General features: G+C 49.6%; 1 protein-coding gene across 6 annotated transcripts in view; it reads right to left on the minus strand.

Annotated features, from left to right (window-relative positions):
• USP34 (ubiquitin specific peptidase 34) overlaps window positions 1-22682 on the minus strand; it is a 438538-nt gene that overhangs the window by 256486 nt on the left and 159370 nt on the right. For all 6 annotated transcript variants that reach the window (XM_063918244.1, XM_063918241.1, XM_063918240.1 and 3 more), the window contains 6 exons: window positions 4675-4801; window positions 3808-3955; window positions 2696-2796; window positions 1871-2080; window positions 1266-1391; window positions 576-698 (listed from right to left, as the gene is read on the minus strand). In XM_063918244.1, the coding sequence (XP_063774314.1) occupies window positions 576-698; window positions 1266-1391; window positions 1871-2080; window positions 2696-2796; window positions 3808-3955; window positions 4675-4801 (835 nt within the window). The remainder of the gene's footprint in view (window positions 1-575; window positions 699-1265; window positions 1392-1870; window positions 2081-2695; window positions 2797-3807; window positions 3956-4674; window positions 4802-22682) is intronic.

The following is a 22682-nucleotide window of genomic DNA, read 5'->3' on the forward strand; positions in this document are numbered from 1 at the left end:
AAGAATGATCTATGTTAACTAAAATAAATTTACTCTGGTTTTTCCGATACACATGCGCAGTTTGATAAAAAAAAAAATTCAACTTTATAGCCAATGTGAAGCCCTACAAAGGGGTCTCTTTCTTTACCTGCAGCATTGACCCAGAAGACCTTGATTTAATCTTATATGCACGCCATCAGTGCAACCAGTATACTTTGTATATTACTTCTTGCAAAATAAAATGGCAGTCTACTTAAAAGCAGCCCCCTTAAAACAGTGCCTGCTCCCGCAAGAACCAAAGTGAAACTGGTGGCAGGGTATAGTGGAGGAGCCTGAGCTGCTGGGAATAAAGGTAACTAAGTTGGTGCCCAATCTCCTCTTGCACAGTCTATACCCACTGTCTAAGTCTGTGTCCCCTATGGATTGAAATAGAAAACAGGTCTTCTTGACATTCTTTATATATAGTCAAAATGTAAAACTGTCCACAAATGAAAGAAAAAAAAAAGAAATGAAAGCTTAAAACATAAGAAAAAATAAACAGGATGATTTTTTTATTTTTATATTATACAAGCAACATTAATGTAAATCTTTATTACCGTAGACTCTCTCCTTATTCTCCTGTTTGGTTTGCCCAGTGCTTCAATAATTTCAAGAGCATACAGAAGTTTATGAGCGCTTTTTATCCGTAGCAAGTCTTTCCAACAAGGTCCATCGTTAGCCTTTTAAAAAAGGGAAAATGAGAAAACCTAAAAACTGAATATGTATGTACTGTTCCAACTGACATTTGTGGGCACCTTTTCCCTCTCTATAGGTAAACCCCTATACCAGTTGTTCCCAAACTGTGCGCTGTGTGACACCCCGGGGTGCCTCAGGCCACTTGCAGGGGTGTCATGGATTGGTGGTCCAGCACCAAATAAATTTATGGTCAATGTAATAGGCATAACCAGTGCTTGAGGCTGACAATCATAAAATGTGTGGACAAACAGAAGCGAATCCTGTCCCTCTCCACATAATTGAACCTATGGGTGAAATATAAACACAACTGACAATGTAATACTTTTTTCTATTTTTGTCAGTAAGAACCTTTTGGCCTAGGGTTGCCATGAAACATAATTCTGATACTCTAAGCCACGGTGAATCAAAAATGTTTGGGAACCACTGCCCTGCACATTGTTTATAGTCACACAGCGAAAAATAAACGCCCCTCTTTCCCCAGCATACTGTAATAGCGCAGTGCACAGAAATTAGCCATAGAACCCCTGTGAATAGCACTGTTCTCCACTCACCTGCTCCTCAGACACGTTTTGAAATGCCTGCAGCATATTGGGACAGGTTGGAAGCAGCATCAGGAGCTCCCACACACGCCTGGAGAGGTTCTCAGCATGGAGATGCAGCTCCTCACATCTAGCACTCTGAAAAAAAAATTAAATACTTTACTGCCGTAGTAGATCCAATGGGGGCACCCAATTAGCCATGAACAACTCCTAGCGCAAGCAAGTGTATGTTGCGCTTACGGTACGGCAGGACTCGCAGATTTTGAATGTGCGTCGAGGCACTAGAATGGACCACGAGGGGGTTGAGTTCAGGTGCCATTGCCGGCATTTATACGAAATCGCAATGGCAACTCACACCCCCCACAAGCTGTTTGTGGCTAATAGGAGTCCCCCCAATGTAGGATACTGTGATGAAGAAGGCAACCTGTTTAACACAATGTTGGAGCTGATTCTTAAGTCTGACACAGTCGTGTCCCCTGCAAAAAAAAAACACAGAAAAAAACAAAACAAAACTAAAGTTCTAAGTGTCATAGAGGGTTGAGTGGGGGGATGTGGGGGGAATGAAGCCCACAACCAAGATTAGTTTGCACGTATGTGCAAAAAACACAAAAACCTACCTCGATATCTTCCAAGTTCATCTCTCCTGAAGGAGGCTTGAAAGAGGCTAGCATTTCCAACAAATCAAACAGTGTGGTGAGATGAGGTTCTTGAAGGAGGAGAAGCATGGGGATGTTTTCCTTCTGTGGGGGCGGCAGGCATGAAGCAGGAAGCTGCACACCTTCACCTTTTCTTTCCCGACGTGGAGCACCCAAAGACACAAACACCATCTATTCCAAGTATAGAAGAGTCTTTTTTTAATTACGTGAAAGAATTGTATTTTTGAACATGCCACAAAATCACATAAAACCTGCAATGAATACTATTGTTGCAACCTTGTAAGATCAAACTGTGTAAATTTACTTCTAATCCATGGGTTCAAAAACTCGGTCCTCAAGGCACCCTAACAGTCCAGATTTTAAAGGATATCCGTCAATGAGTACAGATGGTTAAATCAAACTGACTGAGGTACTAATTTAGTCACCTGTGCTCAAGCATCGTTAGCCTTAAAACTTGGACCGTCAGGGTGCCTTGAGGACCAAGTTTGGGAACTTCTGTTCTAATCAAGTGTTACTACTCTAAACCTTTTTCTACAGAGCAATAAATAAGACTGTTTATCATTCTGTTCTAAGAACTATAGGACCGCAGGTTTGTTGGCACCTACAAAAGCATGAGATAATTATATACAGGAATACCATATCCTATGATGAGTTCACCTTAATATATGAAGCTGTGGAAGGTATGAAAGGTCTAATTTGTCATAATTATTAATACTATTAAATGTGGTTCACAAGAAATATTTAAAATGAAAAGAAAATGATAACAGTGAACAAAATGTCTGATACCTGCATATCCTTGAATCCCAGCTCATGAAGAGTTTTCTCATCATAATCCGTTGTTAATTCATGACCAGATGAAATCATTCGAACTGGGCCCATTAGACCACCTAGGGTTAAAAAACAATTATAGCTGGAGATACATGAAGCCAGAACAGGCGACTTACGTTCACTGGCCACCACTACTTCCATGATACACAGTAGCTGGACTTTGTGCAGTACTTTGTATCAGTTGCTACTGCACCTCATTGTTAGGATGTGTGGCTCCGGCATATCAATCCATATAGAAGACATTCCCCAGTTATTTATAGGGATTTTTATTTTATTTTTTTAAAGAAAAAAAGAAACCCAAACACCAGAAGAATACATTACACAATAGAGCAGATAATTATAAATTAAAGAGAAGAAAGGAAGTTATAGGGAGGAGTTGGGGATTATTTCCTGTTTTCCGCATTTCCCCGACACCCAATAACTTGTGCTTCCCACCCTCTGTGCGCCCTAAAGTTAAATGGAGAAAATAGTAGACACCTATATTATAAACACCATACATACCACACATGCTATACGTTCAAGATCCAGCTGTCAGGATCCTGGCACTCGGAATACAGACGAATGAAATCCCGACACTTGCCAGAACACAGACGCCGGAATCCCGAACAGGTCATCATTCCAACGCCGGAATCCCGAAGATAAGTATAGGGTTAGGGTGTGTTAGGTTTAGGTGCCACTAGGGTGGGTTAGGGTTAGGCTGCAGGGAGGGAGGGTTAGGCACCATGAGTAAGATTAAGTTTAGGCACCAAGGGGGAAGATTAGGGTTTGGCTGCGGTAAGTGAGGGTAGTGTTAGAATACTTACCTCGCCCCTGCCAGGATCGTGACCATCGGTATGCTGGCATCAGTATTGTAACTGCCGGCATCCCGTCCACAGGTCACGCATACCACTTCCCCACACACGTACGATTAATTTGAAATAGCAGCAGGGTGTGATTATCTTATGAAACCAGAGTCTTTAATCTGCTCTAGAAGCTCCTGCTACATTCAGTCCCTGTATTCTGATACAGCATTACTATTTTGGAACATTAATAGTGAAATGAAACAATAAATAACAAGTGTCACTGCTCACCAGGAAAATCTCCTTTTCGACTACTCTGTCCAAACTCTTGAAGTTGAGGTTGTTGATTCAACTGGTCTTTCTGTAAATTCTCATACCAGTGGGTGACTTCTGCCCGTAGATCAGCTACTTGATCACTCGGATACATTTCTATGGTCATCTAAAACATAAAAGCATCTGTCAGCTGAACATATGACCAGTATAGATCATGACCTACTTAAATTCTCAGTATTTAGAGCAGCTGATCCACTCATTTTGTATGCAACTCCAACATGCAAAGGATCCAGTTTTTGTCCCTCTCATTCCTACTTGTACGCACACCCAATATCCAGTCTCCTTATAATGCTTTCCTGCACTAACATAGCCATGTCTCCCCTTCCTGTACAGCTATATAGGATACTAATAGCTTATGTAGCAGACATTTTATCTATCGTTTATAATATTTAGTGTGTAGGCTATAATGGACTCTTAACGGGTGGTATTCATGTGACCGCCGGTCAGCTGACCGACAGTCACATGACCTCCTCCACCAGCCCGACGGGTCACTATTCCGATGGTCGGCATGCCGACCAACAGGGACTGTTTCCACTCGTGGGTGTCCACGACACCCATAGAGTGGGAATAGAACCCGTGGCGCCACCGAGCCCGCAGAGTGGCGAGCGCAGCGAGCCCGCAAGGGGCTTGCTGCACTCGCTCCTCCCCGCCGGGATCCCGGCGTCGGTATGTTGCTGGGATCCCGGCGTCGGTAAGCTGACCAGCGGTCTCCTGACCGCCGGTCAGCAGTACTACACCCCTCTTAACATATAGCATCATATAGCCTTGTCACTGTATGTTGATCAGTAATATGTTCCTACGACTCCCCATCCCCTCTTTCCTGACCTTATCTGGAAGTCCTGCTGGCTGGCACACAATTCTTAGTGGTAACGACTGCTTGTCATTCAGTGCCTTCAAGTGACTGCTAATACCAGTGCCTTCAATCTGCCACTGTCTTAGGTGATAAGCAAACCTGCATGAAAAACAGAAGGCTCAGAACAATAAATACATTTAGATATAGGATGAAAATGTTATCTTAAAAAATATATTCCATTATATCAAATACTGAAGACTCCAGCAAGCATCCTTTATGTAAATGAATCCCAAGAACTTTTCCCATTCCATGATGCAAATAATGGATCACAACGATTCCATCTTGTTGAGGGCTCTGAAGTTCAACATTGGTAATAAAAAATAAAATAAAAAATAAAAAAGATTTATGGTAAGACTTACCATTGTTAAATCTCTTTCTGCGAGGTACACTGGGTTCCACATGGAATGACATCGGGGGTGTAGAGTTGGATCTTGATCTGAGGCACCAACAGGCTAAAGCTTTGACTGTTCCCAGGATGCACTGCACCACCTCCTCTATAGCCCCGCCTCCAAGCACTGGAGCTCAATTTGTTAACCAGTCCAATGCAGTAGCAGGTAAGAGAGACGGTAGATGTTAGTCACAGACCCACATTCTCACGACAGGAGAAGGGACTAGCGGCTAATGCCATACAAACCCAAAGAAGCTAAGTGCGTCAGGGTGGCCGCCCTGTGGAATCCAGTGTACCTCGCAGAAAGATTTAACAATGGTAAGTCTTAACATAAATCTCCTTTTCTGCAGCGAGGTACACTGGTATTTCAAAGGGAATAACATCGGGGATGTCCTAAAGCAGTTCCTCATGGGAGGGGATGCACCGTAGCGGGCACAAGAACCCGGCGACCAAAGGAAGCATCGTGGGAGGCGGAAGTATCAAAGGTATAGAACCTGATGAACGTGTTCACGGAGGACCACATAGTCGCCTTGCAGAATTGTTCAGCGGACGTGCCACGGCGGCCGCCCAAGAAGGTCCAACGGACCGAGTAGAATGGGCCTTGATAGCAGCAGGAGCTAGGAATCCAGCCTGCGCATAAGCTTGTGCAATCACGATTCTAATCCATCTGGCCAAGGTCTGCTTATTCGCAGGCCAGCCACGTTTGTGAAAAACAAAAAGTACAAAAAGAATCTGATCTCCTGATAAGAGGCAGTCCTTTCTACATATATACGAAGAGCCCGTACCACATCCAAAGACCGCTCTTTGGGGGACAAACCAGGAGAGATAAAAGCCAGAACCACAATCTCTTGGTTAAAGGTGGAAAGACGACACCACCTTAGGGTGATAACCAGGGCGAGTTCTAAGAACTGCCCGGTCACTGTGAAAAATCAGAAAAGGATGGACAACAGGACAAAGCGCCCAAGTCTGACACCCTCCTAGCACAGGCAATAGCCAACGGAAAAATGACCTTAAGCGTAAGGCACTGAAGGTCCACAGACTCAAGAGGTTCAAAGGGAGACTCTCGAAGGGCATTAAGAACAGACAGACAGATCCCATGGAGCCACATGAGGGACATAGGGAGGCTGAATCCGTAGTATGCCCTGAGTGTATGTATGAACGTCAGGAATAGATACAATTTTTCGCTAAAACCATACCGACAAGGCAGAAATGTGAACCTTGAGGGAGGCCAGACAAAGTCCTAAATCCAAGCCTTGTTGCAAAAAAAGCCAGAAGTCTGGAAGTACTAAACTTGCATGCATCGTAATTCTTAGCAGCACACCAGGTGAAGTAAGCATTCCAGACCCTATAATAAATCCGTGCAAAAGCCGGTTTGCGGGCCTTCAACATAGTTTGAATAACCGCCTCAGAAAATCCTTTGGCCCTCAGGAGTGAAGCTTCAAGAGCCAAGCCGTCAAAGCCAGTCTTGCCAGGTCCTGGTAAAAACAAGGGCCCTGAACGAGGAGGTCTGGGCGTTGAGGAAGTAGTAGAGGACGCTCGATCGAGAGACCCTGCAGGTCTGAGAACCAATGCCGTCTGGGACACGCTGGAGCGACTAGAAGCAGTAATCCTCCTTCTTGCTTGAACTTCCGTAGTACCCTGGGCAGGAGTGACACTGGAGGGAACAAGTATGGCAGCCAAAAGTTCCATGGAATTGCCAGTCCGTCCACGATCCCTTGTCTGTGCTCCAAAGACCGTAACCTTGTGATTGTGTCGAGACGCCATCATCAGGTCTACATCTGGTAGACCGCACTTGTCCACAATGAGTTGGAAGACCTCCGGATGAAGACTCCACTTCCCGGCATGCACGTCTTGACGACTGAGGAAGTCCGCTTCCCAGTTGAGGACCCCCTGGAATGAACACTGCCGATATTGCTGGTAGAATGCGTTCCGCCCATCGAAGAATTTTTGACACTTCCATCATAGCCATGCAGCTTCGAGTGCTGCCTTGATGATTTATGTCTGCAACTGTGGTGACGTTGTCTGACTGTACTTGAACAGGCCTGTTCTGTATGAAAGGCAGGGCCAGTGTCAACGCATTGAACACTGCCCGCAATTCCAGAATGTTTATCGTGAGGAGAGATTCCTGCCTGGTCCACCAACCCTGGAGAGAGAGTGTTGCTCCAACACCACGCCCCAACCCCGCAGACTGGCATCCGTTGTTAGGAGGACCCAGTTGGAGATTCAGAAGGGACGACCCCTGCTCAATTGTTGATCCTGTAGCCACCAACTCGGTGACAGACGAACCTCCCGAGTCAAGGAGATTATTTGAGACCTGATCCGGTGAGGCAGGCCATCCCACTTGGAAAGGATTAACCTCTGCAGAGGGCGGGAACGAAATTGAGCATACTCTACCATGTCGAAAGCCGACACCATGAGGCCTAGTACTTGCATCACAGAGTGTATCGACACTCTTTGGCGAGAGAGGAAGCATCTGACTCTGTCCTGAAGTTTCAGGACCTTCTCTGGAGACAAGAACAAACGTTGGTTGTGTGTCCAGTAATGACCCCAGGCAGGGGCGTCAGAATGGGGGGGGCAAGGGGTCAGCTTGCTCCCCCCAAAACTTGAGGGGCGCAATCTGCATTCACCCGGACCCGCAGCCGCCGCCACCAGCTTCAGCGCTGCCCGCGCTGTATTAGCACTCACATAGTCACTACGATAGCTGTGTAAGGCGCCGCATATAGAAGGCGCACTAGCTGCAATATAGCCGGCAGTCTGTGTCCCAACTGTATAACTACTGAACTGATCGCGACTCTTCCTTGTTAAGCCTTCAGTGCATATGTAATGAGCGACGGGGCGTCATGACGTCACGCCGCTCATTACAATATGCGGAAACTGTGCAGGGCAGGACGCCTCAATTAACATTCAAGTGGAGGAAGCGCGATTTAACAATTATAACGCGCTGCCCACAGGTGCCTGCGCCAGCATATCCCAGGGTCCTCTTATCTCGGTACGCTGCTGTAATCTATTATTTTCAGTTTCATGTTGCTCATACTCATATACATTAATTAATGCACTTCTTTACTCCACACTACAGTCTGTCTAATATTATCCAGGCAGGCTGTTGCACGAGTTCGATGCTCCTAGTTTCTAACGCCCCCCGTGTGCCTCTCACCTGCTCTCACCCTGTCCCCCCTGTCCCCCCATGTTCCTCTCACCTGCTCTCTCCCATGTGCCTCTCACCTGCTCTCTCCCTGTCTCTCCAACCCATGTTCCTCTCATCTACTCTCTCCCTGTCTCTCCCCCCCATGTGCCTCTCACCTGCTCTCTACCTGTCTCTCCCCCGTGTTTCTCTCACCTGCTCTCTACCTGCCTCTCCCCCGTGTGCCTCTCACCTGCTCTCTCCCTGTCTCTCCACCCGTGTGCCTCTCACCTGCTCTCTCCTCGTCTCTCCCCCCATGTGCCTCTCACCTGCTCTCTCCATCTCTCCCCCCCCATGTGCCTCTAACCTGCTCTCTACTTCTCTCCCCGTGTGCCTCACCTGTTTTCTCCCTGTCTCCCCCCGTGTGCCTCTCACCTGCTCTCTACCTGTCTCCCCCCCCATGTGCTTCTCATCTGCTTCTCTACCTGTCTCTCCCCCGTGTTCCTCTCACCTGCTCTCTACCTGTCTCTCACCCCCATGTGCCTCTCATCAGCTCTCTCCCCGTCTCTCCCCCCCCATGTGCCTCTCACCTGCTCTCTCCCTGTCTCCCCCCCCATGTGCCTCTCACCTGCTCTCCCCCCCCCCATGTGCCTCTCACCTGCTCTCTACCTGTCCCTCCCCCGTGTGCCTCTCACCTTCTCTCTCCCCCTGTGTACCTCTCATCTGCTCTCTCCCTGTCTCTCCCCCCATGTGCCTCTCATCTGCTCTCTCCCCGTCTCTCCCGTGTCTCTCCCACCTGCTCTCTCCCTGCCTCTCCCCGTCTCACTCCCTGTGTGCCTCTCCCCTGCTCTCCCCTCGTGTGCCTCTCACCTACTTATCCCCTGCTCTCTCCCTGCCTCTCCCCCTGTCTCACTCCCTGTGTGCCTCTCACCTGCTCTCCCGTCTCTGCCCCCGTGTGCCTCTCCCCTGCCTCACTCCCTGTGTGCCTCTTACCTGCTCTCTCCCTGCCTCTCACCTGCTCTCTCCCTGTGTGCCTCTCACCTGCTCTCTACCTGTCTCTCCCCCGTTTTCCTCTCACCTGCTCTCTACCTGTCCCCCCCCCCGTGTGCCTCTCACCTGCTCTCTCCCCTTGTGTGCCTCTCATCTGCTCTCTACCTGTCTCTCCCCCGTGTGCCTCTCAGCTGCTCTCCCCGTCTCTCCACCCGTGTGCCTCTCACCTGCTCGCCCCCCCCCCCATGTGCCTCTCATCTGCTCTCTCCCCCTGTCTCACTCCCTGTGTGCCTCTTACCTGCTCTCTCCCTGCCTCTCACCTGCTCTCTCCCTGTGTGCCTCTCACCTGCTCTCTACCTGTCTCTCCCCCGTTTTCCTCTCACCTGCTCTCTACCTGTCCCTCCCCCGTGTGCCTCTCACCTGCTCTCTCCCCTTGTGTGCCTCTCATCTGCTCTCTACCTGTCTCTCCCCCGTGTGCCTCTCAGCTGCTCTCCACCCGTGTGCCTCTCACCTGCTCTCCCCCCCCATGTGCCTCTCATCTGCTCTCTCCCTACCTCTCCCCCTGTCTCACTCCCTGTGTGCCTCTCACCTGCTCTCCCCTTTCCTCTCCCCTCATGTGCCTCTCACCTACTTATCCCCTGCTCTCCCCGTCTAACTCCCTGTGTGCCTCTCCCCTGCTCTCCCGTCTCTGCCCCCGTGTGCCTCTCCCCTGCCTCACTCCGTGTGCCTCTCTCCTGCTCTCCCCCGTGTATGCCTCTCACCTGCTCACTCACTGTCTCTCCTCCCATGTGCCTCTCACCTACTCTCTCCCTGCCTCTCCCCTAATGTGCCTCTCTCACCTGCCCTCCCCGTGTGCATCTCACCTGCTCTCTCCCTGTCTCACCCCGTGTGCCTCTCACCTGCTCTCTCCCTGTCTCACTCCCTGTGTGCCTCTCACCTGCTCTCTCCCTGCCTCTCCTCTGCTCTCTCCCTATCTCCGTGTGCCTCTCACCTGCTCTCTCCCTGCCTCTCCCCATGTGTGCCTCTCGCCTGCCTCTTCCCTCATGTGCCTCTCTCACCTGCTCTCCCCCTGTGTGCCTCTCACCTGCTCTCTACCTGCTCTCTCCCTGTCTCTCCACCCGTGTGCCTCTCACCTGCTCTCTCCCTGTCTCTCCCCCCTGCTCTCTCCCTGTCTCTCCCATGTGCCTCTCACCTGCTCTCTCCCTGTCTCTCCCCCCCATGTTCCTCTCATCTGCTCTCTCCCTGTCTCCCCCCCCCATGTGCCTCTCACCTGCTCTCTACCTGTCTCTCCCCCGTGTTTCTCTCACCTGCTCTCTACCGGTCTCTCCCCGGTGTTTCTCTCACCTGCGCTCTCCCCGTCTCTCCCCCGTGTGCCTCACCTGCTCTCTCCCTGTCTCTCCACCTGTGTGCCTCTCACCTGCTCTCTCCATGTCTCTCCCCCCCATGTTCCTCTCATCTGCTCTCTCCCTGTCTCCCCCCCCCCCATGTGCCTCTCACCTGCTCTCTACCTGTCTCTCCCCCATGTGCCTCTCACCTGCTCTCTACCTGTCTCTCCCCCGTGTTTCTCTCACCTGCTCTCTACCTGTCTCTCCCCCGTGTTTCTCTCACCTGCTCTCTACCGGTCTCTCCCCGGTGTTTCTCTCACCTGCGCTCTCCCTGTCTCTCCCCCGTGTGCCTCTCACCTGCTCTCTCCCTGTCTCTCCACCTGTGTGCCTCTCACCTGCTCTCTCCCTGCCTCTCCCCCTGTCTCACTCCGTTTGCCTCTCTCCTGCTCTCCCCGTCTCTACCCCACTCTCTCCCCGTCTCTCCTCCCGTGTGCCTCTCACCTGCTCTCTCCCTGTGTGCCTCTCACCTGCTCTCTCCCTGCCTCTTCCCTAATGTGCCTCTCTCACCTGCTCTCCCCGTCTCATCCCCTGTGTGCCTCTCACCTGCTCTCTCCCTGTCTCTCCCCCTGTGTGCCTCTCACCTGCTCTCCCCGTGTGCCTCTCACCTGCTCTCTTCCGGTCTCTCCCCCTGTGTGCCTCTCACCTGCTCTCCCCGTGTGCCTCTCACCTGCTCTCTCCCTGTCTCACTCCGTGTGCCTCTCACCTGCTCTCTCCCCGTCTCTCCCCGTGTGCCTCTCACCTGCTCTCTCCCTGTCTCTCCCCGTGTGCCTCTCACCTGCTCTCTCCGTCTCTCCCCGTGTGCCTCTCACCTGCTCTCTCCGTCTCTCCCCGTGTGCCTCTCACCTGCTCTCTCCCTGTCTCACTCCGTGTGCCTCTCACCTGCTCTCTCCCCTGCTCTCTCCCTGTGTGCCTCTCACCTGCTCTCTCCGTGTGTGCCTCTCACCTGCTCTCTCCGTCTCACTCCCTGTGTGCCTCTCACCTGCTCTCTCCCTGTCTCACCTGCTCTCTCCATGTCTCTCCCCTCGTGCATCTCTCACCTGCTCTCCCCGTGTGCCTCTCACCTGCTCTCTCCCCTTGTGTGCCTCTCACCTGCTCTCTCCCCTTGTGTGCCTCTCACCTGCTCTCTCCCCTTGTGTGCCTCTCACCTGCTCTCTCTCCCCAGCTTTCCCCCAGTGGGGTATGAGATTACTGTGTGTGATGTGTTATATGCTGGGTTTTTTTTTAGAGAACTGTGAATGAATTATTATATTGGGAGCAGTCTACCAGTTTGATACCTACTGATTGCTTCTGCCACCGGTTACCACTATAATAGTGCTGGGCCCTGGGAATTTCCTCTCAGGAAAATCCCAGGGCCCTATCCCACTGGGACGCCTTTCACTGTCAATCCTACAGCTGGCTGCTAGCTACATTGCCTTCCGAGTCACCCACTGTCTCCCTGTACCCATGGCGTTACTATTGTGTGGTATTGCCCCTTCCTTGTGAAGCCAAACCCCTTTTTGCCTTCGGCGCATGCTGCCCCTTTATAAAATGTGTCCCATCAAGGGGCACCAAAAAGCTATATTCGCTTACCAAAAAAATGAAGCTTGGGCCGGCCCTACTAGCAGCGGTGCGTCCGGCACCGCTACTATTACTTTACACAGCGGGCAGCGCTGAAGCTGCCTTCCGCGTGTGCTATGCCAACCCCACCTCATTTCCCGAAGTGTCTACGCTCTGCGGAGACGTGCTACTCGTGACAGCAGAGGTAAGCAGCAGCATAGCTGCTGGCTGTGGGGAAGGAGTAGCGAGAGGAGCAATAAGGAGATGCGCTTTATCTAGCAGATGTGTATTATGGGCTATATCTGGCGTAATGTATAACAGGTTTAATGGGCTCTACCAGGCGTAATGTGTATAATGGGCTCTACCAGGCGTAAAGTGTAACGTGTAATGGGCGATATCTGGCGTAATATGAATAATGGGCTATATCTGGCGTAATGTGTAATAGGCTCTACCAGGCGTAATATGTATAATGGGATATATCTATGGGCTCTACCAGGTGTAATGTGTGTAATGGGCTCTACCTGGCATAATGTGTGTAATGGGCTCTACCTGCCATAATGTGTATAAGGGGCTCTACCAGGTGTAATGAGTACAAGGGGCCACTCACTCCCAGCTGCTCCATAGAGTTTCGTATAGGTGCAAGCGACCCATCTATGGTGGCCAGAAGGTAGGGGCGCCAAACAGATATTTTATCTTGCCCCCCCCCCCAACCAAAAAACGTTCTGACGCCCCTGACCCCAGGTGCACCATGCTCTGAGCAGGGACCAGTGAGGATTTATTCCAGTTGATGAGCCACCCGTGGGCTTGTAGGAATTGGACTGTCAGTTCCAGATGACGGGGGAGAACCTCTGGGGAGTTCACCAGTATCAACAAGTCGTCCAGATACGGCAGGATCCTGATACCCTGACGGTGGAGAAGGGCCGTAATGACCTAGGTAAAGATCTGAGGAGCCGTGGTAAGTCCGAAAGGCAAGGCTTGGAACAGATAATGAAAGCTGCCAATAGCAAACCGCAGATATTGCTGATGCGACATGGCAATAGGTATGTGTAGGTAAGCATCCTGTATGTCCAGGGATACCATATAGTCCTTGGGTTCCAAAGCCAGTACAATAGAGCGCAGAGTTTCCATACGAAATTTGGACACCCTTACAAATTTGTTGAAAGATTTGAGGTTGAGTATAGGCCGGGAGGATCCATTCGGCTTCAGAACTAGAAACAGCGTCAAATAGTATCCCGGCACTATCACTCCTGAATCCAGGAGGGATTGGACAACCAAATGTAGAGTTTGTGCTTTTAACAGATCCAAAGGGATAACCGATGAGCAAAACTGGCGAGGGGGAAGTCTCTTGAAAGAGATCGCGTACCCGTGAGAGACCACGAAGTGATCTTTAACCATACCTGGGCGAACTGCAGAAGTCGGCCTCCCACCCTGGGGTCCCCCAATGGGAGGCCCGCCCCGTCATGCAGCAGACTTGTCCGGTTTGGAAGCAGGCTGACGGGCGGCCCAAGAACGTTTAGGTTTGGGCTTAGAAGATTTGGAAGTGCGAGCCTGTCTCGGGTAGGCCTGACCCTTTGCTTTACCTGGAGGTCAAAAGGAACGAAAAGTAGTACTCTTAGCCATCGGAACCAAAGGAATAGTACTTGGGAGAAACGCAGTCTTGGCCGACGCTAAGTCGGTCACAATCTTGTTCAGATCATCTCCAAACAGTATATATCCCTTAAAAGGGAGCACCGTCAAGGTTTTCTTAGAGTCCTGGTCCACCGACCAGGACCGTAACTACAGAATCCGGCGTTCCAGGACAGACGTAGTAGATGCCTTGGCCGTCATAACGCCTGTATCGGAGGCCGCCTCCTAAATATAGTGGGAGGCTGTGGTAATATAGGACAGATATTGTCTGGCAGTGTCAGAAAAGTTCAGAGGTAGCTCTTCCTCAATTGCTTGAACCCATGATTCAATACCTTTTGCAGCCCAAGAGGCTGCCATAGTGGGTCTTTGTACAGCACCTGTAAGAGTGTAAATAGACTTCAAGCAACCCTCAACACGCTTATCCGTCGGTTCCTTCAAAGAGGTGACGGTGGTGACAGGCAGAGTAGATGACACCACAAGACGGGCCACATGCGAGTCCACTGGTGGAGGGGTTTCCCACTTGATACTCAACTCCGCAGAGATAGGATAACGAGCTAGCATCTATTTAGACAGGAGAAATTTATTTCCTGGAGAAAACCAGGATTCCTGACGTATGTCAATTAAATGGTCAGAATGTGGTAAGACTAATTTAGTAACCCTCTGACGTTTGAACTTATCAGGTTTCTTAGAACGTATCAGGAGGGTCAATCTCATCATCAATCTGAAGAATCAGCTTGATAGCCTCCACTAGGTCAGGAACATCGACCTGTGTTGTAGAAGCAGCAGTATCTGCATCTGACGGATCAGTATATTCCCCATCTGAATCGGAAGAATCATCCGAAATATTAGTTGATTGTGAGGAAGAAATGGCCCGCTTAGATGACCATTTGGTCCCAGTAGGGCTAGGGTTAGGTTTTTGTTTAACCAAGGACTGACTTAATTGCTGTAACTGGGTTGACAGAGTATCCGCCCATGGTGGATTAACTACAGGGACAATATGTGGCTGTAATGGCACAGGAGGTCCCACAGGGGGCGTAAGTCTTGGTACAAGAGTAGTCAGTATATTTGAAAATGCAGACAAGGTGGATCCTGATTTGCCACAGGTGCTGCGGGCTGACTAGGGGGTGCAGAACACCCAGTACCTGAACACTCAGCAGAAATAATTTCCCCAGGTAAATCCGTGGCGCCAGCACTGCATGATGCAAGAGCGTCTACGGATTTCCCGCTGTGTGTAGCAGACATTATTGGGAATGTAGCCTTAGGGCGTATCAGTACAATATAGCAAGACAAATACAATACCTGACACCCCCCCCCCCTCCATAGATATGTGACCACAATTGCAGAGCACAAACGGAGGATTTAAGTGGTATGAGGCGACTGAAACACACAGTGAAAAATACAAAACAGTATATCCTGTGGAACACTATATGGTATATGAGACCCTGACACCCTTAGACCCCCAGGGCACAGAATATAGTGATAGCAATATGTGTGATACACAGAATAGAATCCACACAGCAGCTATAGGCACAAACAGTCACAGGTACAATGCAGAAATGATTACATATAAAAAATAAAACTGCACTGGACCAGCAATACTACATAAAGATATGAAAGATATGTATGTATACAGATAAAACAATGCACAGTAACCACTGGATGTATATCACAGAATACTTGTACTAAATATTTATATAGAAGTGCACTTGTTCCTAAATAACGCTGTCTAAACGACATGTATGTCCTGTAAATGCACAGTGCTGATGAGACAGGTGGCTTTACAGAGGAGACAGTGCCCAGCAGTTCCAGGATCAGTGCAGCTCTGTGAAATGGCGCCCAAACGCTGAGAGAGAGAGAGAGAGAGAGAGAGAGAGAGAGAGAGAGAGAGAGAGAGAGAGAGAGAGAGAGAGAGATGCAGCTCCAGGGCGGGAACACCTGCTGTAGATGGCGTCTGGAGCTGGGGGAAAGGCTACAGGTCAGCGCCTTATCCCCTCTGCTGGACTTCACCACCTGGTACTATGGAGCCTATAATAAATGGATTTTAGTAAATCCGACCTGTGCTCCCCGCCCTGGTGGATATAGTGGGGTCCCTGCACGGCCACAGTATCCACGCCAGTGGCGCGGCCCATCTCCCTGGGCCACGCCCGGATCGCGATTTCGGCGGGTCCTACCTGGGGGACCCTCTTACCTCCTCCCTGAAGTGCGGCCACGCGATCCAGGAGAGCAGCAGCAGTGATGTGTTCCTGATGACCGGAGTGCCTCCACTGCAAGTACCTGGCAACCAGGGCGCGGGTGTATGCAGCGCCGCTGGGGGAGGTGATGGAGGCGCAGCACAGAATGTCAGCATGACATGCACAGCATCTAGTGCCTGTGCTGCAGCCCTTGAAGTCTTCTTTCTTCTTAATGAGCTCTTATTAGGGCTGTCTAGTGCATCCCCACCAACTTACAAACTGAGCTCCAGTGCCTGGAGGCGGGGCAGTGCATCCTGGGAACAGTCAAAGCTTTAGCCTGTTGGTACCTCGGATCAAGATCCAACTCTACACCCCGATGTTATTCCCTGTGGAATACCAGTGTACCCCGCTGCCGGGGGGGGGGGGGGGGGGGAAGTATAGTCTGAACAGAAAATAACCCCCCTCTGTTCTACCTGCATGAAGGTGATAACTTTGCTTCTTACAGGGCCTAGCACTGCTCCACAATAAGGTTGGTACTGATGCTCTGATGAGATCAATGATCCATAAAAGCAACCTAAGAGCCCAAAACGGAAATGAACCACTGACCCGTGACAGGCTTCCATCACAGCTGTTATGGAAAAGGCAGACTGCATATAACGCAGACATGTCTGAGGGCTTGGTCATCCGCTTCTTTACAAATCAAGCTTGATTTTCTCTACGCTGTCCTCCATAAAGAGCAGTGAACTTCTGTTCAGCACCGGACACTTATTTACTGCCAGCCTGCACTTCTCTACCCATCAACTGATCTATTAAAGCTCTCGGTCAAGTACATCATCTTCAGAAAGAGTAAAAAGCTCCATGGCCTTCTCTGGTTATGCATCCACCTCCCAAGACTTGATATAAAGGGTTTGGCGTGCTCAGAGCGCAATACATTAAATTTAGGGATCAATAGGCTTGTCCCTACCAAATTCAGATGCTTCCCAGATGTGTTCCGCTAATTCTGACATAGGTCTCATTGACTGCAGCCTTCTACTATGAGTTGTTCTGGTTATTTCTCTTTCATCCACTAGGGGACACTGGAGCAGTACTTTAGACATTAGGGGTGTGAAGCTTGCAACTGGAGGTGTGGCACAATCTAAAATAATTTGCATTGTCTGCACAGCCAGTTCCTCTTCCTTCACGCCCCTTATGCCTCAGTTTTGAAAATTGTGCTGAAGGTGCAGCACGTGGGAGCGCATAGCTCCTGACTAAAATCAAATAAATACTGAGTGCTACGTCAAGCAATGAAAAGGGGCACAAAGCCTTAATGTATATGAGACACAAAGATCCCTTTTGAAGGGACCTGCATCTCTCAACAGGAGATCCTCATTCATAACTGTGAGTACTGGTGATGCATAAGGGCCCTAGTATAAGCGCAAAATCCACCTAGGGCTTAGCCTAATGAAGAGCCTCTGACTTACAATAGTCATTCTGGGTTCAGATCCCACTTTATAGGGTTGCCTGTTAGTAGCGTCCCGCACAGACAGTAACAGCAGCACGCGTCAGGATAGCGCGCACCCGCTGGCTGGGTGAAGCACCGCTGTTTAGCCCGCGCGACTGTCCACAGTACGCATCCAGAAGCTCCTCCGGTGACAGAGCAGAGGCGCCGGTCCGGGACGGGTGAGAGCGGCCCCGATGCGTGCGCGCTAGTGACGGAGGAAAGAGCACTCGGTAACGCGGCTGTAGAGACTCAGCCGCGGAGGGAGAGACGTGAGTGCAGGTTGTTGATGTAAAATATAAGAGCATCCCTTCCCCGGATAGCAGGACAGTGGCGGCTACAGTGGTGTAGTTTGTGTAATGATGTTAATATAATATTTCAATGGCGGCCATATTTATTAAACAATATAGGCGCCAAGCTGAGGGGCAAGGATCAGCCCTCCCCCTCTTATCAGTTATCCAATAGTAATCCCACAAGGAGTTTTAGGTGTAGTTAGGGCTCCCTCTGCTGGTGGAATTTTAGATAGTAGTATGAAAAGAGGATCTCCTGAAAAATAATTCTTTATTATTACTATGTGTATTTTCAAGGACTTCTGCCCAAAGATCCTGAAGAAAATACGGAAAAAGAAGTGGATGACCCTAGAACGTGACTGATTGACAGTCGGGTCTGTGAGATTTGCAAACCGGCTGGAGTTTAAATTTTTTTTTTTTTTTACTGATTTTGTCTTCTTCCCATTCTTTGTAAGGAAGGGAGAAGTTTTTACAGCCGTTTCCAAACCCTTAACCCCGTTGCTTCTTACAGGCTCTCTTTTCCTAGGGTAAAGGGTGAAAGCACTGTGTAATTGTTCAGTAAAGGGGCAATCATGTCTAAAGCAACCAAGACTTCTAAAACCTATTATGTTTGTACGAAGTGTAACAAAAAGAGCACGCGGGTCGGTGACTCCGGGGTGTACGACTCCTGCTTAGACAGGGTCGCCCCACCTGTGCGCAAGGCCGTTAAAAGACCCCTTCCTGTCATATCAGTAGCAGAGGAGGAGGAGGGTCTTATTATGGACACGGAGGAAGGTGAGTTGATTGAATCTAATCTGGACGACGAGTTGACGGAAGAAGATTCGCCGATCTCCGGTCTTGATTCCTCTATTGACGCAGTGAAAGAGATTTTGTATTTTAAGGGAAAAGAGGTTAAGGAATCAGGTCTCATACCCTTTACCTAAGGGGGTAATGGACAAATGGGAGACTCCACCAGTAGTTGATACCTCCCTAGGTCGGTTATCCAAAAAGACAATCTTACCGATTCCTAATGTAACGACTTTAAAGGACGCTTCAGATCGTAAGGTTGACACGGCTTTAAAGTCGATTTTTGTTGCAGCAGGTACGGCACAGAGACCTACACTCATCTGTGCTTGGGTCAACAAGGCTATGGGAGCGTGGGCTAGCCGTATTATACAGGCTATTGAGGAAGAAAATAGCCTGGAAGAAATTACTCAACTGGCAGAACATATTCGAGAATCTGCTTCATACTTGTGTCAGGCCTCAAACGATGCTAGCAGGATTGCATCGCGCATCTCCGCATCAGCCATTTCGGCAAGGCGAATAATATGGCTCAGAGATTGGCAAGGTGACTCGGACACCAAGAAGGCGGTGATAGCCATTCCCTTTGGGGATGAAATGCTTTTTGGTCCAGAGTTGGACAAGCTACGGCAGGGAAGTCCACATTCCTACCTACTCCTTATACGAGAACCGCTCCACAGGTTAGGAGAGGTTACTCGGGTCCAATGTTTAATTCTTTCAGATCCCAGTCCTTTCGAGGCCGAGGAAGAGGTTTCGGTGCGCCGGGACGTGGAGGCAGAGGTAGAGGCCGCTCACAGGCACAAGCCAGAAAACAGGATAAAACTACTGAAAAGACCGTGGCATGACGGTCTCCCAGCTCACCTGGTGCCCCCCCCCCCCCTGGTGGGCGCACGTCTGGGGGTTTTTTAAGACATATGGGCCAACACCTCTCCAGACAAGTGGATAAACAATATCATCACACAGGGGTACAAAATGGATTTTCAAGAAAGACCTCACAGTCAGTGTTTTACAACAGGGTTGCCTCGGTGCCCTCTGCAGGCAACAGCGTTACTATCGGCAATTCAAAAATTGCTACAATCAGAGGTTCCAGTTCCCATCTCTCAGAGGGGAACGGGGTTCTATTCCAGTCTTTTTGTCGTGCCAAAGCCGGACGGTACAGTCAGGCCGATACTCAATTTAAAAGTTTTAAACCAATTTCTAAGGGTTTACAAATTCAAAATGGAATCAATCCAGTCGTTCATTGCAGGTTTGGAACAAGAAGAATTCATGGTGTCCATGGATATAAAAGATGCTTACCTGCATATCCCTATGTGGTCCCCTCACCAGGCTTACCTAAGATTTGCACTGGTGAAGGATCATTACCAATTCAGAGCTCTACCATTCGGCCTATCTTCAGCCCCAAGGATCTTTACGAAGATCATGGCGGTCATGGTGGCAAGTTTAAGGCTATTGGGGATCACGATAATACCTTATCTAGACGATCTTCTGATCAAAGCCTCCTCTCAGGAGAAACTGATACAGGACTCTCAGACAGCTCACCGATTTCTCATTCAACACGGCTGGATAGTGAATTTCAAGAAGTCCAACCTAATCCCATCTCAAAGAATTCAGTTCCTGGGCCTCATATTGGACACGGTGAAATTGAGAATCTTTCTACCAGAATCCAAGATTCAGGACATACAAAAGGTAGTGGCTCAGGTTCTCAAGACACCGACGGTTTCTCTGCACCTCTGTGTGCAGCTTCTCGGGAAGATGGTGGCGTCATTCGAAGCTCTCCAGTACGGCAGGCTTCGTTCCTGACCATTCCAGATGAACCTCCTTGCTCAGGGAGCGGGTTCACACTGGCTTCTTCATCGGAGAATCAGGCTTCAACCACAAGTACGAGTCTCCTTGATATGGTGGTCGTTACACAGGAATCTCGCAGCGGGAAAGAGATTCGGCATTTGGGATTGGAGGATCCTGACAACGTACGCCAGTCTCAGAGGTTGGGGTGCCGTCCTGGAGGACTATCAATTTCAGGGAAGGTGGACTTTGCAGGAGAGCAGATTACCCATAAACATTCTCGAATTAAGAGCAGTTTACAATGCACTTCTCCTGGCAGAAGATCTGGTCATAGGTCAGCACGTACGGATACAGTCGGACAATGTCACAACGACGGCTTACATAAACCGTCAAGGGGGAACAAAGAGCAGGATGGCACTAAAAGAAGCAACAAGGATCTTGTTGTGGGCGGAAAAGCGAAACATCATTCTCTCAGCAGTGTTCATTCCAGGTGTGGAAAACTGGGAAGCAGATTACCTCAAGACATGCATCCGGGAGAGTGGTGCCTGCATCCACGGATTTTCCGCATGGTGGTGCGGAGATGGGGTCTACCTCAGGTCGACCTAATGGCGTCGCGGCAAAACCACCAGCTGCCCAGTTATGTGTCCAGGACAAGGGACCCAGCAGCAGAAGGAGTGGACGCGTTAACACTTCCTTGGTGTTACCACAAGGTTTACATCTTCCCACCTTTCCCACTCATACCCAGGGTTCTGAAGAGGTTGAAAGAAGAACGAGTGTGGGCGATTCTAATCGCACCAGATTGGCCACGCTGGAGTTGGTACTCGGATCTACAAGGATTGTTAGCTGACGAACCTTGGAGGTTACCTCAGAGAGAGGACCTGTTATCTCAGGGCCTGTTTCACCACCCGGACTTCAACAGGCTGCGTTTGACGGCGTGGCTGTTGAAACCCGGATCTTAAGGAACAGGGGGATACCTAGAACAGCCATTCCTACGATGATTGCAGCTATGAAGCCGGTCACAGCCATGCACTACTACAGGATTTGGAAGAAGTACATAGACTGGTGTCAGGAACGTGGATGGAATTCGACAACCTTCCACTTATCCAGATTTTTACTTTTCCTTCAGGCCGGACTGGATTTAGGTCTATGGCTGGGATCTCTGAAGGTTCAAGTGTCTGCTCTTTCCGTCCTTTTTCAACAGCGCTTGGCATCCTTGCCAGAGGTTTACACCTTTTTACAGGGGGTTCTGAGAATACAGCCCCCTTTTCGTCATCCCACTGCACCATGGGATTTAAATTTGGTATTGGATTTTTTGAAATCACCACTCTTTGAGCCGTTACCGAGAACGGACCTGAAGTATATCTCTTGGAAGGTAGCTTTGTTGCTAGCCTTGGCTTCGGCTAGGCGGGTTTCTGAGTTGGGAGCCTTATCGTGTAAGAGTCCTTTTTTTTTTTTTTTTCATGAGGATCGGGCGGAACTCCGTACTAGAGCAGATTTCCTTCCTAAGGTTGTTTCCAGTTTTCATGTAAACCAGCCGATTGTGATCCCATCTTTCCAGGGTCTAGCAGATGGGGAAGTGTCCTTGGATGTTGTCCGAGCTTTGCGGGTGTACGTACACGTTACGTCGTCCTTCAGGAAGTCGGACCATTTGTTTGTTCTTTATGATGGGCCAAGGAAGGGTTGGCCGGCTTCTAAACAGTCTTTGTCTCGATGGATTAGACTTGCCATTCGGCAAGCTTATATTGCCTGTGGTAGACCGGTTCCGATACAGACGGGTGCACATACCACCCGATCGGTGGGGGCCTCCTGGGCGGCTTCCAGAGGTGTTTCCACTACTCAACTGTGCCATGCGGCGACGTGGTCCTCAGCCCACGCGTTCGCAAAATTTTACAAGTTTGATACCTTTGCGTCCGAGGATTCTAAGTTCGGACGTTTGGTTTGACAGGCCACAGACAGCACTCCCTCCCTGGGAGATAACTTTGGGACGTCCCCTAATGTCTAAAGTACTGCTCCAGTGTCCCCTAGTGGATGAAAGAGAAAAGAGGATTTTGGTACTTACCGATAAATCCATTCCTCTGAATCCTCTAGGGGACACTGGGCGCCCGCCTCGGTGCTGTCTAGCCTGCAAAGTGTTCTTAGTTTTGGTTGAACCAGTTCGTACAAACAGCTTGGTTTTCCGTTATAAGGTTCTTGGTTGCTGTTTAATATGTTGTACGGGTCGGTTCCTCGCCAGGTGCTCTAGTCTCATGTCCTTTTCTCTTAGTCAAATTTTCAAAACTGAGGCATAAGGGGCGTGAAGGAAGAGGAACCGGCTGTGCAGACAATGCAAATTATTTTAGATTGTGCCACACCTCCGGTTGCAAGCTTCACACCCCTAATGTCTAAAGTACTGCTCCAGTGTCCCCTAGAGGATTCAGAGAAATGGATTTATCGG

This window comes from Pseudophryne corroboree, chromosome 4 (assembly GCF_028390025.1).
Source record: "Pseudophryne corroboree isolate aPseCor3 chromosome 4, aPseCor3.hap2, whole genome shotgun sequence".
Lineage (NCBI taxonomy): Eukaryota > Metazoa > Chordata > Amphibia > Anura > Myobatrachidae > Pseudophryne > Pseudophryne corroboree.